We start from the raw sequence: 14,936 nt of genomic DNA on the forward strand, positions 1-14,936 counted from the left end.
ATCCTACTAAAGCAGGATTGCACTGTTGGTGTGAAACTCCAGAAAAGTTTATAATGCTACCTGAGAAGCCAAAATGATTGACATTTCACATACTATTTTTGTCATACTCAAATGGCGGACAATTTAGGATGCTGGTATTAGTGTTTGGACTGCCACTAAACAGAGTTTGACATACTAATCTATGTGTTTGCAACACATTTCTTTGACAATAAAAGTATTTTGGGGGATTTTTTGTTGTTGTTGCCAGATATAAAATTTTGCCAAACACTACCACTAGGCTACTCATGCCAGTAAGAACAAACAGATGATAGCTTTGCCTTATAATAATTCAAATATACTTTATTGGAGTGTGTAAATGAGTTACCTATGAAATCCAGTATTGTTGACCACATAGCACAGTCCAGAAAGTGTTCTTCATGCGAGCCCCATAATTTCACCATGTCAATGATGGGTTTGACCTCGAACCACCGAACTCAGGTCTCCATTGTGATCATCTTTCAGTCAAATTTGTACAAGACACAGGATACATGTTTTTTTCCAAAGGAATACTGAAAGTGAAATGACAGTTGATTTCATACTATGTCTTCCACACATCCAGTCAGTCTTCAAAGTCTACATGATATCATCAGGTTTATTTATCAGACATACACATAGAATAGAATATAACAAAGTAATATAAGAGTCCTTATGATATAAGAGTCCATATCATATAATGAGTCCTTATGATATTGTCAGTAAAGGTCTATTAATATAACAGACAGAAAGTATGATGATCAGTAGTATAATTATTTTGGCAGTGATACTCAACATCAATAACATGATCAAAACAATAACGGTAATAATATCAATGATTATGATTATAATTTTTCTTAGAAAGTACGGCGGAATATTCCTAAAACATCTAAAGAGAAACACATACTGTATATATTTGTATACATTCACTTTATTGCAAGAAGGTTTTCCTAAAGCAAGCATATGATTTTTTCACTTTTTTATTTGCATAGTTCAAGCATTTTGTGTATTTTCGCCAAAATAGCAACAGTTGATGTTGTTATTATTAAGATATACGTAGTTGAAATGGGAAATATGTACATAGACCAATGTGCTAAATCTTTCCACATCATTATTAGCCATAAATGCTACATTTTTTATCAAATATTGGACACCCCGTATCTGGCTGTTTTGTGTTTCTCAACACATTATGAGGCCAATTGTTCCAAAAATACCAATATTTTCAAAATCATCTTTAAACCAGGGCCTTCAAGACAAATCTTAAAAGCAAATTAAAAAAATATTTTTGCAATAATCATTTTCCCCCAATATTGTGAAAAACGCTAAACATTCCTGATTACATGCTAAAAATGTAACCTGTCGGCTGAAACTTTATTTTAGTCATCAAATACCCATGAGTCTAAAAAAATATGTACTGCATCTTTTGACCTTAGTTGTCCCTTTCTCAAACAAGAAAAAAATATAACTATTTTCTTCAGACTTTTTAAAACGTTTTTTAATAATAATCTGCTATGTGTACACAAAGGTTTCCCTTGCCTCCAAACATGATGGCTTGAGTCTGAAGAAAGACATCCTCTTTTACAGACACAGCATTGCCTCTGAGCCAGTATGACAAAGGGGGAGAAACGAATGGATGAAGGAAAAAAGACAGAGAAGGAGAGATGGGTGGATTGCGATGGAGGAATGTAGACAGAAATAGAAAGGGTTGCGCTTTCAGAGGGCCACAGGTTAAATCTGGAGACGCTAACAGTGATCGACTGACAAACAAAATGTTCTTTATTAAGAGACAGCCAAAATGCAAAAGGATGGGCCGGCAACTTATATTAGAGGACAGGAGGACGACGAGGATGTTGCACATACCGGCACCATGATACATCCTCCACTTAGAATGTGGAGTGACTTGTCATATACGTGTATAATATATGAGTTCCTCCAAACCTGACCAGGACAGCAATATGTCTATATATTTCTGTGTCTATCTATCTCTCACCCAAAGTGGTTGATCACGTTAGAAGTGATGGTTCATAGAAAAATAATTAGATGTATTTTGAGAGGTAAAAATGTATTGATCAGAATAAACGATCTCTATATGCTAAGAAAGGTTCAGTCTTCAACATAGCACTGTATAATATTAGGGATATGATACATGTAGGATGCATTTAGCTTTCTGATATGTACACGCTGTAAGTTGGCTGTGATGCAGGTTGCTGGCCCATCTTAACACAAACAAGTGTTTCAACTAGCAGACTTATTCTAAGGTCACTTCTTTTCTTTTTTTTACTGACTTCTTTCCACATACTATATACTGTACTGTATATATATATATATATATATATATATAAATGTAGATATAGAGAGATTTTATCTACACATGTATCTATTGACATACTGTACCACTGAAGTAAGGTCTTATAGCAGTGAGAGAACTAAGAGGAGTCCAATGGCTTTAATGCCAATGGTGTGTGGGCTGTACTCACATCAAGACACACAGTTACCAGAGAACTAACAGTGGTTTCAGAGTGAGGCAGGATAGGTCTTCCTGCACACAGTCACACACATACACATATAGGTCCCAACCAGCCCTGGGTGTAGGACGGGAAAGGGGACAGAGGGGGTGTAGCCTAGCCTGGAGAAAAGGTTGGGAGGCAGGCGTCACAGTGGGTTAGGTGTTCAATATGGGTGTTCCTCACCTGGGATGAGAGGTGTTGGAAGGAATCGAAGGGAGACTCATGCAAACACTGCTGTACACCAATGTCCTGCGACCACTGTATTGAGGGGGGGGGGGTACTTTCATACAGTACAGCTCTCCCACTAATGGCCTCTGAAGATGACGCCAGGAAGTCGAAGGGCAAGGGCTGTTTAACTGAGTTTGAAACAATTACCTGGGAGCCAATCAGAGACAAAACAACATTGCTCTGAAGAGGCCATTTCCTGTTGTGTCAGCGTTTCCCCAAACTCGATCCTGAATCAGCTGTTTAGTGCTAGGGCAAAAAACAAAATGTCCACCCAGGGGGGCCCCAGGATCGAGTTTGGGAAACCCTATGTTATGTTACTGTTCCCACTCCTATCTCTCTTTATGGTTCTTGAACTACCATCTGTCCGCCTCCTCTTCTGTGACCATTTCCTGTTACACTGTAACATCAGCCTCTGATTGGTTCTACTGCTCTCTGCACCAATACGAAGCTCTCACTCCCCAGTCCCTCTTCCTGAAGTCCAGCTCCGGCAGTCCTAATCCCTCTTCATCTTAACAGAGATCCGTGCATCACGTACGTTAAGTCCCCTCCTGAACCGTTCAGTCACAGAACTCTACTGTCCTGGGCTTCTACTCTCTGTGGACCTTCTAATCTCTCTATATAGCATACACCTTTCCTGAGCTGAGTAACGGAGAAAAACTGTTGAAACAGTCTCACTGTCAGTGTAGCATGGAGGAGAGCATGTTTGAGTGCTGTATACACCCCCTGGTTTCTGGCTAGCTTAGTAGTATCAAATGCTGTGTCAAACGCATCATCCCCAAAATAGTGAAACATGACAGCATTGTGTTTTATTTGCATTTGTTTAGTTTGCGTTTACCTGCCCTTATAGAGAAGCTATTTTCTACCTGGCCTAGACTAAGAAGAATTGTGTAAGTGTGGTGAAGGATAGAGAGAGAGTGGAGGGTGCCATCATAGACCCCCTTGTGGTGGGAGGTGTGGGCCTCCATCATAGTCTGTTTGCCTTGAAAAAGTCCTCAGGTGGTCAACTTCCCAAACTTCCTGTGACCACTTCATGTTTCCGGTGGTGTTGTTGTGGGGGTCATTGGGTTTATACACCGGCGGGCAGGTGGTCTGGGAGATTAACCAGTTTCTTTGGGCATTTTTTTTATATTCCAGTGGATCCTCAGAAGGACGCTCCGTCAAACTTGACGGCAGCCAGAGCTTGAGCTAGAGATGAAAGAGAGCGAGATGAGAGAGAGAAAAAATAAATACCCCTAATCCCAGAAAAAATCACTTTTACAAAACACTCAAACAAAGACACAATGAAAATTGAAAGCAGAGAAAGGAAATGTTTCCAGACTCAGATGAGTTCCCTTTCTGCTATTTGTTTGTGTGACTCTCTAAATGCTTATTTGACCACAGGACAACTCTCTGTGCTGCCTCATTTTTGGTAAACCACTCCACTTCAGGCCAGTTTGTAGCAATCACTGCTGAGGGTTCTGTCGTTGAGTACAGGATGTGCCCCTTTTATCTTTAAGAGTGGTTATTGAGGGGACTCAAATAGATGTTACAAGAAGGCTGAGAAAGCTGCAGTGCAACATCGACTTGAGTCATTTCCCACTGAACATACTCTGCATGGTTGCAATTTGGGTACAAGTCCACAATGGTGCTTTTCACCATTTTACTTGTTAGAAATAACTGCTCTGTCGGTACTAGAAGCACAAGAATTTCGCTACACTCGCATTAACATCTGCTAACCATATGTATGTGACCAATATCATTTGATTTGATGAACTAACATCAGCTTGAAAACAACAACAATGGTAATAGAAAGTCATTGAAGTGGGACCGCCGCTTTATACAATACATTTAGAATCAAACGGTTTGGTATGCAGACAACAGACCCTGAACACCATAAATCAAGCAGAAAGACATTAGGTTGGAACTAACGATACTACGCAAGGACTTCAAGCTCTTTTACGGTATTGCATTGTTGTGCCATTTGTGCAAGTCTGCATTCAATTTGCGCACCTGGGTTTTGGGAAGGGCCATGTGTGACCCTACCAATGTTTAAAAGTAAGGCGGATATCTCAAGATGTTTTTGCCAATATCTCAAGTTGTTTTTGTCAAACACAATGCGGGGAAGTAAATCAGGATCGTTGGTGAGCTGTATGTTTTTGTCCAGGAATGACAGGACCATGATTATGGTCATAACCAAGCACATAAGCTAATGAAAAATGACAGAAACGGTCTGATATTTGATCCCTGCTGGTCCAAATGGTGCTGACAGGAAGCTTGATCCTCCTATTAGTTTAATGAGACAGCTGTTTGCTTCAAGTCTGAAACAGCAGTTTATCATTATTGGCATTTATTGCTGAGTATGTGTTGGACGTGGCAGCCAGGCTTCATTCAAAGAACATAGCTCTAAATTGACTGGTCCATGGCAGAGGCCCCATCTTGAATTGCCCCTGCTTAGCACTACTAATTTAACCCTGTGTACAAGTACAGGGTAGATAACTTCACATCTGAGTCAGCTGTCTGCACTCTCTCTAACAGCGTCATTTCAGTCTCACTTCCTCTCCGTGTCCTACATCAGCACAAGCTGAAAGACAGATAATCCCGACTTCAGGGGGAGGCTTCCACAAATCTTCAAGGGATATTTTACTGGTAGTAATATACGATTGTCGTACGGTTATTTCGGTATAGTAAACATAAATATTGTGTTAGCACTGTTCATTGAGAGCATTCCAAACCAGTTTTCAGTTAATAAAACAATTGAGTAAAGCAGATAGCAATACAATTTCCACTTGCTGCCATTGGTCAAGACATCACATGAGTGAAAAACTAAGATTCCTGCCCAAACCAGGAGAGGTGAAGGAGGAGGTGTGAGGTAGGAGGTGGGGACCAGAGAGGGGGTGAAGAGGGAGGGGGTGGCAGGTGTGGTCGGTGGGCGGGGACTCACCTTCACAGACTCACACCTTCATGATGTGAACGGAGTCGGAGAAGTCGGTGGAGGACGGGGGAGGGGCCAGGTTGGTCGGGGAGGCGGGGAGGCTGGGGGCGCACTGGGCTGGAATGGAATGGGGGTGTGAGGTGAGAACGAGCAAAACAAATAGCAAAACATGAAGGTGTAAAGCAATAATAAAGGCAGCTACGACAGGGAGGACTGTGCACTCACTCCACCCCACAAGCATAACAGGATATGGTTATGCTTGTGGGGATACATCTGTAGGGATATGGTGCTAAGCCAGTATGGCTTTGTACTGCGTAAGCAATAGAATGTTGCAAGGAAGAAATTGTTACACCTGGATCTGGAGTTTGGCTACACACATTCAGAAGACTTTAGAAAATGAAGCCGTTTGAACAGCTGTCACCTCAATTACATTTACAAAGTAAATGCTTGTAACGACAGAAAGCATGAACGCAAGTAACACATTGTAGGTAAACTTGCAGAATATATGTGGATAGGATATTATGACTATAAAGATAATATGGTTGCACATTTTGCAAAGTGATTTTCTGGACGCAAGATAAAACAAAGTCTGCGATCTGGCACCAGCAGCGTAACAGACACGTGGTTTGTACTGAACTCTGTGCAGCTGGACAATAACAGTATCTGTCCAGTCAAGGGTGGACCATGCTGAAAAGTATGGTTTTACGACGGACAGCAGGCAGCACACAGTATGATTGACAACTTTAACAGTCCTATGAGACTTGATTAAAAAAAGAAGATTTGTTTTCCTTCATGTCATCACTTTACATTGACAAATTTATGTTCAATTTCCCATTATCATAATCTGTGATGACTATGCATAAGTGATATGTGGTTGGTTGTGGTAGGGTAGAGACAGAGATAGTGATATGTGGTTGGTTGTGGTAGGGTAGAGACAGAGATAGTGATATGTGGTTGGTTGTGGTAGGGTAGAGACAGAGATAGTGATATGTGGTTGGTTGTGGTAGGGTAGAGACAGAGATAGTGATATGTGGTTGGTTGTGGTAGGGTAGAGACAGAGATAGTGATATGTAGTAAGCGGTGAGAAATTGTGCTGTAGTTTTCAGAAAAAAATGTCAATCTCACTATTCATGGGTTGCACCTCCACCACTCATTCATGTCATGCCATTGTTATGAACGTTCTTAAGATTCCTCCAGCATATTGGTGCCAAAAGGGCTACTGGGGGCGTTGCTCCAGTGGGGTGGCAGGTAGCCTAGTGGTTAGAGCGTTGGGCCAGTAACCGAAGGTTGCTGGATCGAAACCCCGAGCTGACCAGGTAAAAATCAGTTGTTCTGCCCCCGAGCAAGGCAGTTAACCCACTGTTCCCTGGGTACCGAAGACATGCATGTCGATTATGGCACACCCCCCCCCCTGCACTTCTCTGATTCAGAGGGGTTGGGTTACATGCAGAAGACCATTTCAGTTGAATGTATTCAGTTGTACAACTGACTAGGTATTCCCCTTTCCCTAAGTGGGTCGCAACTCTACATCTGAATTAAAATGTGCTCTATGCAGGACCTAAAAATTCTACCTGTTGGACCACCTTGGCATAAGTCCTTCTGTGAGCTACTCCTGGGTATTTATTCTCAGTCTAGTAATGGAGCAGGTGTAGGGTATTAAATTGGCAATGATAGCAATCTATATCTTGAAAAGAATGTGACTCTCGTGTTCATATTTCAGAACCTCCGAATGCTTTGCGAGTTTCCTATGCACGACTCAATAGCAAAATAGTACACTTGATTTATGCTACATTATAGCATGCTAAATGTATCTGAGCAGGTATTATCAATCTACACTAAACAAAAATATAAATGCAGCATGTAAAGTGTTGGTCCCATGTTTCATGAGCTGAAATAAAGGATACCAGACATTTTACATCCACAAAAAGCTTATTTTGCATACATTTGGTGCACAAATTTGTTTACTTCCCTGATAGTGAGCATTTTATCCTTTGTCAAGATAATCCATATCAAGAAGCTGATTAAGCAGCATGGCTATTACACAGGTGCACCTTTTGCTGGGGACAATAGAAGGTCACTCTAAAATGTATTTCTGTCTGTAATAAAGCCCTTTTGTGGGGAAAAATGAATCCTGATTGGCTGGACCAGGCTCTCAAGTGGGTGGGCCTAACCACTCCAAGGTCCACCCATGGCTGTGCCCCTGCATAATTAGGGCATAATTCAATTGACTGATTTCCATATATTAACTGTAACTCAGTAAAATCTTTGAAATTGTTGTATGTCGTTTTTATATTTTTGTTCAGTGTAATATATAAGCTGCCACCTACACTAATTTGCCCAGCGAGAGATCAAACAACCAACTATATAGACGGAGATTGTTTGAAACAAAATCACATTGATTGATTATCAGACAAGTCAAAGGCATTCAGTCGGGATATAGCCTTGGCAAATTAATCCACCTGTTATACTGGGCTACCGTAGGCTACATAACATGCTAGCAAATTTTTCTGATAACACTGTTTGACGAGCAAACTAGTCTAAAGATTATCATCATGAAAACACTCACCTCAATTTCGCAAACATTCTCCCGGCCTAATTGTAACCAAATATCAAAATGGAGATTCAGTGAAAACAGAAATATTATATTTATTGATTTATCAATACGAGTCTTGTCTCAATGCAGCGTGATAACACTGTCCCAATCATAACGTTGTTGAAATTATAGTTGACCACACACGGCTATTGCTTTAAAGTATTTAAAACAGTTGGATGACTTAATTTCAGTAAGCAATAATAGTGTAACGACCCTGGGTTTATAAGCGCGGATATCGACTCAGCCGTATGAACATGCTTTTGGGGCAAAGTGGATTTCGGGCTTGAAGGTCGAGGGTTCGATGCCTGCTCCCTGCCTGTTTCATTACAATATGATAAATGCCTTTAATGGCGTTAGCATACTTTACCCCAATATTTTTGTAATTCAGTGATATTCATTCTCACAGCAATTATTAATTAATCCAGCCAGTTGTGGTTAACAAAACATTCATGCATGATAGGCTTTGCGAAGTGATGGGACATGCCTCGCAAAGTTTAGAACTGCCACAAAGATGGTAACAGTCTAGTAACAGGCGCTGCCTAGCAACCATCACTTTGAAGCATCACATCTAATGAACGCGCATTGCTTATGCCGGATTTGGCTACTACAAGTTATTATTTTTTTTTATTTTTTTTTTGGGGGGGGGGGGGGGGGTACAACAAGTGTAAATCCTGTTACCAAAGTCGGACATATCCAAGCCGAACTAGTATTTAGGACCAACTAGTTTATGCACAACCGGTGCAAACCACTCCTGGTGTCCAGTCACTGAAGAGGGGCTAAGGAATCTAAAGTACACTACAGTGGCCTGGAAATATGATGGCATTGCTAAAGTGGGCAAATAATTAGTAGGAAACCACTTTTTCATCATTATGATGTCGTCAAATGTACTTCAATGGAATGGAAATGTTACCATTAGCTAATTAAGTACATCAAATGCAGCAACGCTAATGTTAAGGGCACTGCGTTCATCCACCTCTGGCCTGCTCGTCTCCCTACCACTGAGGAAGTACAGTTCCCGCTCAGCCCAGTCAAAACTGTTCGCTGCTCTGGCTCCCCAATGGTGGAACAAACTCCCTCACGACGCCAGGACAGCGGAGTCAATCACCACCTTCCGGAGACACCTGAAACCCCACCTCTTTAAGGAATACTTAGGATAGGATAAAGTAATCCTTCTCACCCCCCCCCCCCCTTAAAATATTTAGATGCACTATTGTAAAGTGGCTGTTCCACTGGATGTCATAAGGTGAATGCACCAATTTGTAAGTCGCTCTGGATAAGAGCGTCTGCTAAATGACTTAAATGTAAATGTAATGTTAGCTGGCTACAATCCGATGCTGTCCCCTCAGTCTTAGCTAGCGAGATAAAGTGCTACTGCATCTAAAGGCAATCTGGCTACATCACAATGATGACAAAAGGTTGTCATACTCATTATTTGCCTACTTTTGACACGTCATCGTGTTTCCAAGCACCTGAAATGCACTTTAGATAAAATCTTCATCAGCGTCAATTGAGAATGCATTGAGAAGAATACTCAGTTGGGCGTTGAGTCCTAAAACGAATGTCCAAAACAATATTGTGGTCAATTGTGCATCGCATGGACAGAAGTGGACTAGTGAAACAGACAGCATGAGTTAGAGATAACAGTTTGGTAAATCTTCCCTGCTGGCACCATACTTTCCACAACAATGCATTCTTATTTGGATTTCTCAATGGAAGATGATAATTTTAGAACGCTTGGTGGTAACATGGCGACATTACAGATTCTAAATCTTGGTTCATCTGAGTTGATCATATCTCTGTTCAACTATTGCTCTGGGGACAGGGACAGGTAACATGTGACATTGTCTTTGGATGCCCTGTGAAATGACAAGGTTTATGAACCCTTTTTGTGGGAGAGGATACAGATCTTTGAATAGCAATGAGTGTAACTGTGACCAGTTTTTTTTTCTTCATTAATGCACTGTGTCGCAAGCTCTTGCAAAATGTTTTGTAATGGAAAATGTACCGCAAAGACAACGAGAGTTGTTCCTCACACGGTGAGGAACTGAGGGTGTGGTTGGTTTGGGTTAGGTAGTGGTTGAGTAGTGGACAGTGGATAGTGGAGTATATTGCAGTACAGCAGACAATGAGGGAGTGAAGGAGTGTGGTTGGCTGGGTTTAAGCAGCGGATATTTTGCAGACATTTGACAGTGAGATGTAACTAGGGGTTATATTGGGATTTTAATTCTTCATGAAACTGGGCCTTAGAAAACTTTCCCCCCAAAATTACTGTATATATTTTATCAAAATATTTTTCTTTCGAACAAGGCAGTTCCACTATGTTCACCTCCAATTTAACCCCTAAAAAGCTGTCATTGATGTTGAATGTTGAGTGTGTTGCAAACAGGAGAGGGATTGATCATTTCAGTGATTGGTAGAGGAAATGTGTGTCATAGAGGGGAGGAGGGAAGGGGTTTTGGAGGAAGGGGGAGGTGTTTCAGCAACACATCGCCTGTCATCGCTAGGGGGTCTCCTCAGTGGCAGGGGGGCAACAGGGCCACGGTCGGGGTGGACAACGGTAACTGTGAAGGCAGTAACCGTGGTGACAGGGTGGTCGGGGTGGTGGCAGTGGAGCGGCAGGCGGCTGAAGCGTCCTCACCGGAGAGCAGGCGGGAGCGTCGCGAGGCCTCGGCGGCCAGAGCACAGGAGATCTCGATCCTCTTCTCCTGCTCCTGGATCTTCTGCTCTGGGTTGCCCTGGTGATGAGGACCGCCCCCCTCAGTAGGACCGTCCAATAGGGGAACCACATTCTGGAGACTGGAGGGAGAGGGAGAGGTGGCAGGGGAGAGAAGGGAGGGAGAAAGTGTGACAAAGAGAGCAAGAGAAAGGAGATTAAATTATAACTTTTAATACAGAGCATGTAGCATTTCATAAACCTTATATGAAACAGAAGATGGAGCGGAGAGAAAGTTTAGTCAAAATTTGAGTAAATACACTTCTGTACATATGTGTGAGTGAGAGGTGTGTTGGACAGTAGTTTGTGGTGTCTGTACTTACTTTGATTTGGCAATGAGAGTCTTGATCCTCTCTACTTTCTTCTGTTTCTCCTTCTGCTCCTCTGGGCTGAGAGGAGTGTTGGGCTCCACATCCAGGTAGCGCTCCGGGATCAGAACCTTGTCTGGAGCACCTAGCTGAAGACACCACACATGTCAGAAGAGGTTTTGTAACATTTTACTTTATGGGCCATTTATACTGAACTAAATATAAATGCAACATGTAAAGTGTTGGTCTCATTTTTCATGAGTCCCAGAAATGTTCCATACGCACAAAAAGCATACTTTTCTAAAATGTTGTGCACACATTTGTTTACAGCCCCCCCCCCCATCCAATTTCTCCTTTGCCAAGATAATCCATCCACCTGACAAGTGTGGCATATCAAGAAGCTCATTAAACAGCATGATCATTACACAGATGTACCTTGCGCTGGGGACAATAAAAGGACACTAAAATTAGCTCTTTTGTCACACAACACAATGCCACAAATGTCTCAAGTTTTGAGGAAGCTGACTTCCTCGATTCATGCTGACTGCAAGAATGTCCACTAGAGCTGTTGCTAGAGAGTTTAATGTTCATATAAAACTAAGCAATTACCATGTCATTTAAAAATATAAAACAATTACCATCTGAGACAGCAGTACAGAATGAAGTGTTACTGAAATCACTTCAGGCTGTTATCAAAGTGTTTCATTAACTTTGCATTAAGCGCTAACCCAGCAAACATGTCCAGATTAACACAATGCAGGCTAAAATATTGGCCTCAAGTAGGCTGCCCACATTGGGCCCATGTGCCTTTCCTCATCGAATCCACATTGGACCCCAAGGCATTGCCCCAGTGTGTCCCAGTGTGGGCAGCCCATATCCTGTAAGGGCAGCCTTCACTTTGCTTGAAATAAGCTCCTCTTTTCCCAGCAAACAAATGTGCCGATGCACCTATGCTCATCGGCTCCATATTGGCCCCACGGTAGTTTGCTCCAAGGGCAGCCCTCACTGCCTGAAATAATTCCACCCTTAAGAAGCAGGATGTGCAGGTCATGGACTGGCGTGGTTACACGTGGTCTCCGGTTGTGAGGCTGGTTGGATGGACTGCCAATGACTTTGGAGGTGGCTTATGGTAGAGAAATTAACATTCAATTATCTGGCAACAGCTCTGTTGGATGTTCTTGCAGTCAGCATGCCAATTGCAAGCTCCCTCAAAACTTGAGACATCTGTGGCATTGTGTTGTGTGACAAAACTGCACAGTGTGGCCTTTTATTGTCCCCAGCACAATGTGCACCTGTGTAAGGATCATGTTGTTTAAGTAGCTTCTTGATATGCCACAACTGTCACGTGGATAGATTAGCTTGGCAAAGGAGAAAGGCTCACTCACAGAGACGTAAACACATTTGTGCACCAACATTTTTGAGAAATACGCTTTTTGTGTGTATGGAACATTTCTGAGATCTTTAATTTCAGCTCATGAAAAATGTGACCAATACTTTACATGTTGCATTTATATTTTTGTTCAGTTCACACAGCCAAGATAATGCAGGAGTGGCTTCGGGACAAGTCTCTAAATGTCATTGAGTGGGCCAGCCAGAGTCCAGACATGAACCCCATTGAACATCACTGAAGAGATCTGAAAATAGCTGTGCAGAGACGCTCCCCATCCAACCTGACAGAGCTTGAGAGGATCTGCAGAGAAGAAAAGGAGAAACTCCCCAAATAAGGGTGCACCAAGCCATACCCAAGAAGACTTGAGGCTGTAATCGCTACCAAAAGTGCTTTGACAAAGTAATGAGTAAAATGACTGAATACTTATGTAAATGTGATATTTCAGTCTAAAAACTTTTTTTGGTTTTGTCATTATGGGGTATTGTATGTAGATTGATGAGAGAAAAAAAAGAAAAAAAGGCTTTAATGTAACAAAATGTGGGAAAAAATCAAGGGGTCTGAAAACTTTCCGAATGAACTGTATATACAGTACCAGTCAAAAGTTTGGATACACACCTACTCATTCAAAGGATTTTCTTAATTTATTACTATTTTCTACATTGTAGAATAATAGTGAAGACATCAAAACTATGAAAAACACACATGGAATCATGTAGTAACCAAAAAAAGTGTTTTAGATTCTTCAAAGTAGCCATCATTTGCCTTGATGACAGCTTTGCACACTGTTGGCAATTCTCTCAACCAGCTTCACCTGGAATGCTTTTCCAAAAGTCTTGAAGGAGTTCCCACATATGCTGAGCACTTGTTGGCTGCTTTTCCTTCACTCTTCACTTAACACCCTGGCCGTCCTACAATCTAAACTAGATGCTCTCAATCTCACACAAATTATCAAGGAACATACCAGGTACAACCCCAAATCTGTAAACATGGGCACCCTCGTAGACATCATCCTGACCAATTTGCCCTCTAAATACAGGATCTCAGCGTTCACTGCCTCTTTGCCTGCGTCCGCTATTGGTCCGCAGTCAAACGACTACCCCTCATCACTGTCAAACGCTCCCTAAAACACTTATGCGAGCAGGCCTTTCTAAACAACCTGGCCCGGGTATCCTGGAAGGATATTGACCTCATCCTGTCAGTAGAGGATGCCTGGTTGTTCTTCAAAAGTGCTTTCCTCACCATCTTAAAAAAGCATGCCCCTTTCAAAAACGGTTAGAACTAAGACCAGATATAGCGCTTGGTTCACTCCAGACTTGACTGCCCTTGACCAGCACAAAAACATCCTGTGGCACACTGCACTAGCTTCGAATAGTCCCCGCGATGTGCAACTTTTCAGGGAAGTCAGGAACCACTCTTCAAAGTCAGTTAGGAAAGCAAAGGCTAGCTTTTTCTAACATATATTTGCATCCTACAGCACAAATTCCAAAAAGTTTTGGTACACCATGGAGAATAAGAGCACCTCCTCTCAGCTGCCCACTACACGGAAGCTAGGAAACACTGTCACCACTGATAAATCCACGATAATTGAGAATTTCAATAATCATTTCTCCACGCCGGGCCACGCTTCCCACCTGGCTACCCCAACCCCGGCCAACAACTCTGCAGCTGGGGGGGGGGGTGCTTTTCCTTCACCCAAATCCAGACAGCTGATGTCCTGAAAGAGCTGCAGAAACTGGATCCCTACAAATCAGCTGGGTTAGACAATCTGGACCCTCTCTTCCTAAAATCATCCACCGCCATTTTCTCAACCACTATTACTAGTCTGTTCAACCTCTCCTTCGTATCGTCTGAGATTCCTAAAGTTTGGAAAGCGGCCGCTGTCATCCCCCTCTTCAAAGGGAGACATTCTAGACCCAAACTGTTACAGACCTATATCCATCCTGCACTGCCTTTCTAAAGTCTTCGAAAGCCAAGTGAACAAACAGATACCGACCATCTCGAATCCCACTGTGCCTTCTCCGCAATGCAATCAGGTTTCCGAGCTAGTCACGGGTGCAGACACACTCAAGGTCCTAAATTATATCATAATCACCATCCTGAGCAGGATGACAGCAGCGTGGTCCCATGGTGTTTATACTTGCATACCAATGTTTGTACAGATGAACATGGTACCTTCAGGCGTTTGGAAATTTCTACCAAGGATGAACCAGACTTTTGGCTGATTTCTTTTGATTTTCCCATGATGTCAAGCAAAGAGGCACTGAGTTTGAAGGT

The 14,936-nt window shown here is 42.3% G+C and overlaps 1 protein-coding gene across 14 annotated transcripts in view; it reads right to left on the reverse strand.

Annotated features, from left to right (window-relative positions):
• Nucleotides 1–611: 611 nt before the first annotated feature.
• Nucleotides 612–14,936, reverse strand: part of LOC124002453 (pleckstrin homology domain-containing family A member 6-like) — a 137,154-nt gene continuing 122,829 nt past the window's right edge. For all 14 annotated transcript variants that reach the window (XM_046309851.1, XM_046309849.1, XM_046309850.1 and 11 more), the window contains 4 exons: nucleotides 11,288–11,421; nucleotides 10,890–11,047; nucleotides 5,668–5,775; nucleotides 612–3,932 (listed from right to left, as the gene is read on the reverse strand). In XM_046309851.1, the coding sequence (XP_046165807.1) occupies nucleotides 5,678–5,775; nucleotides 10,890–11,047; nucleotides 11,288–11,421 (390 nt within the window). In that variant the 3' untranslated portion in view covers nucleotides 612–3,932; nucleotides 5,668–5,677. The remainder of the gene's footprint in view (nucleotides 3,933–5,667; nucleotides 5,776–10,889; nucleotides 11,048–11,287; nucleotides 11,422–14,936) is intronic.

The sequence above is a fragment of the Oncorhynchus gorbuscha genome, linkage group LG18, assembly GCF_021184085.1.
Source record: "Oncorhynchus gorbuscha isolate QuinsamMale2020 ecotype Even-year linkage group LG18, OgorEven_v1.0, whole genome shotgun sequence".
Lineage (NCBI taxonomy): Eukaryota > Metazoa > Chordata > Actinopteri > Salmoniformes > Salmonidae > Oncorhynchus > Oncorhynchus gorbuscha.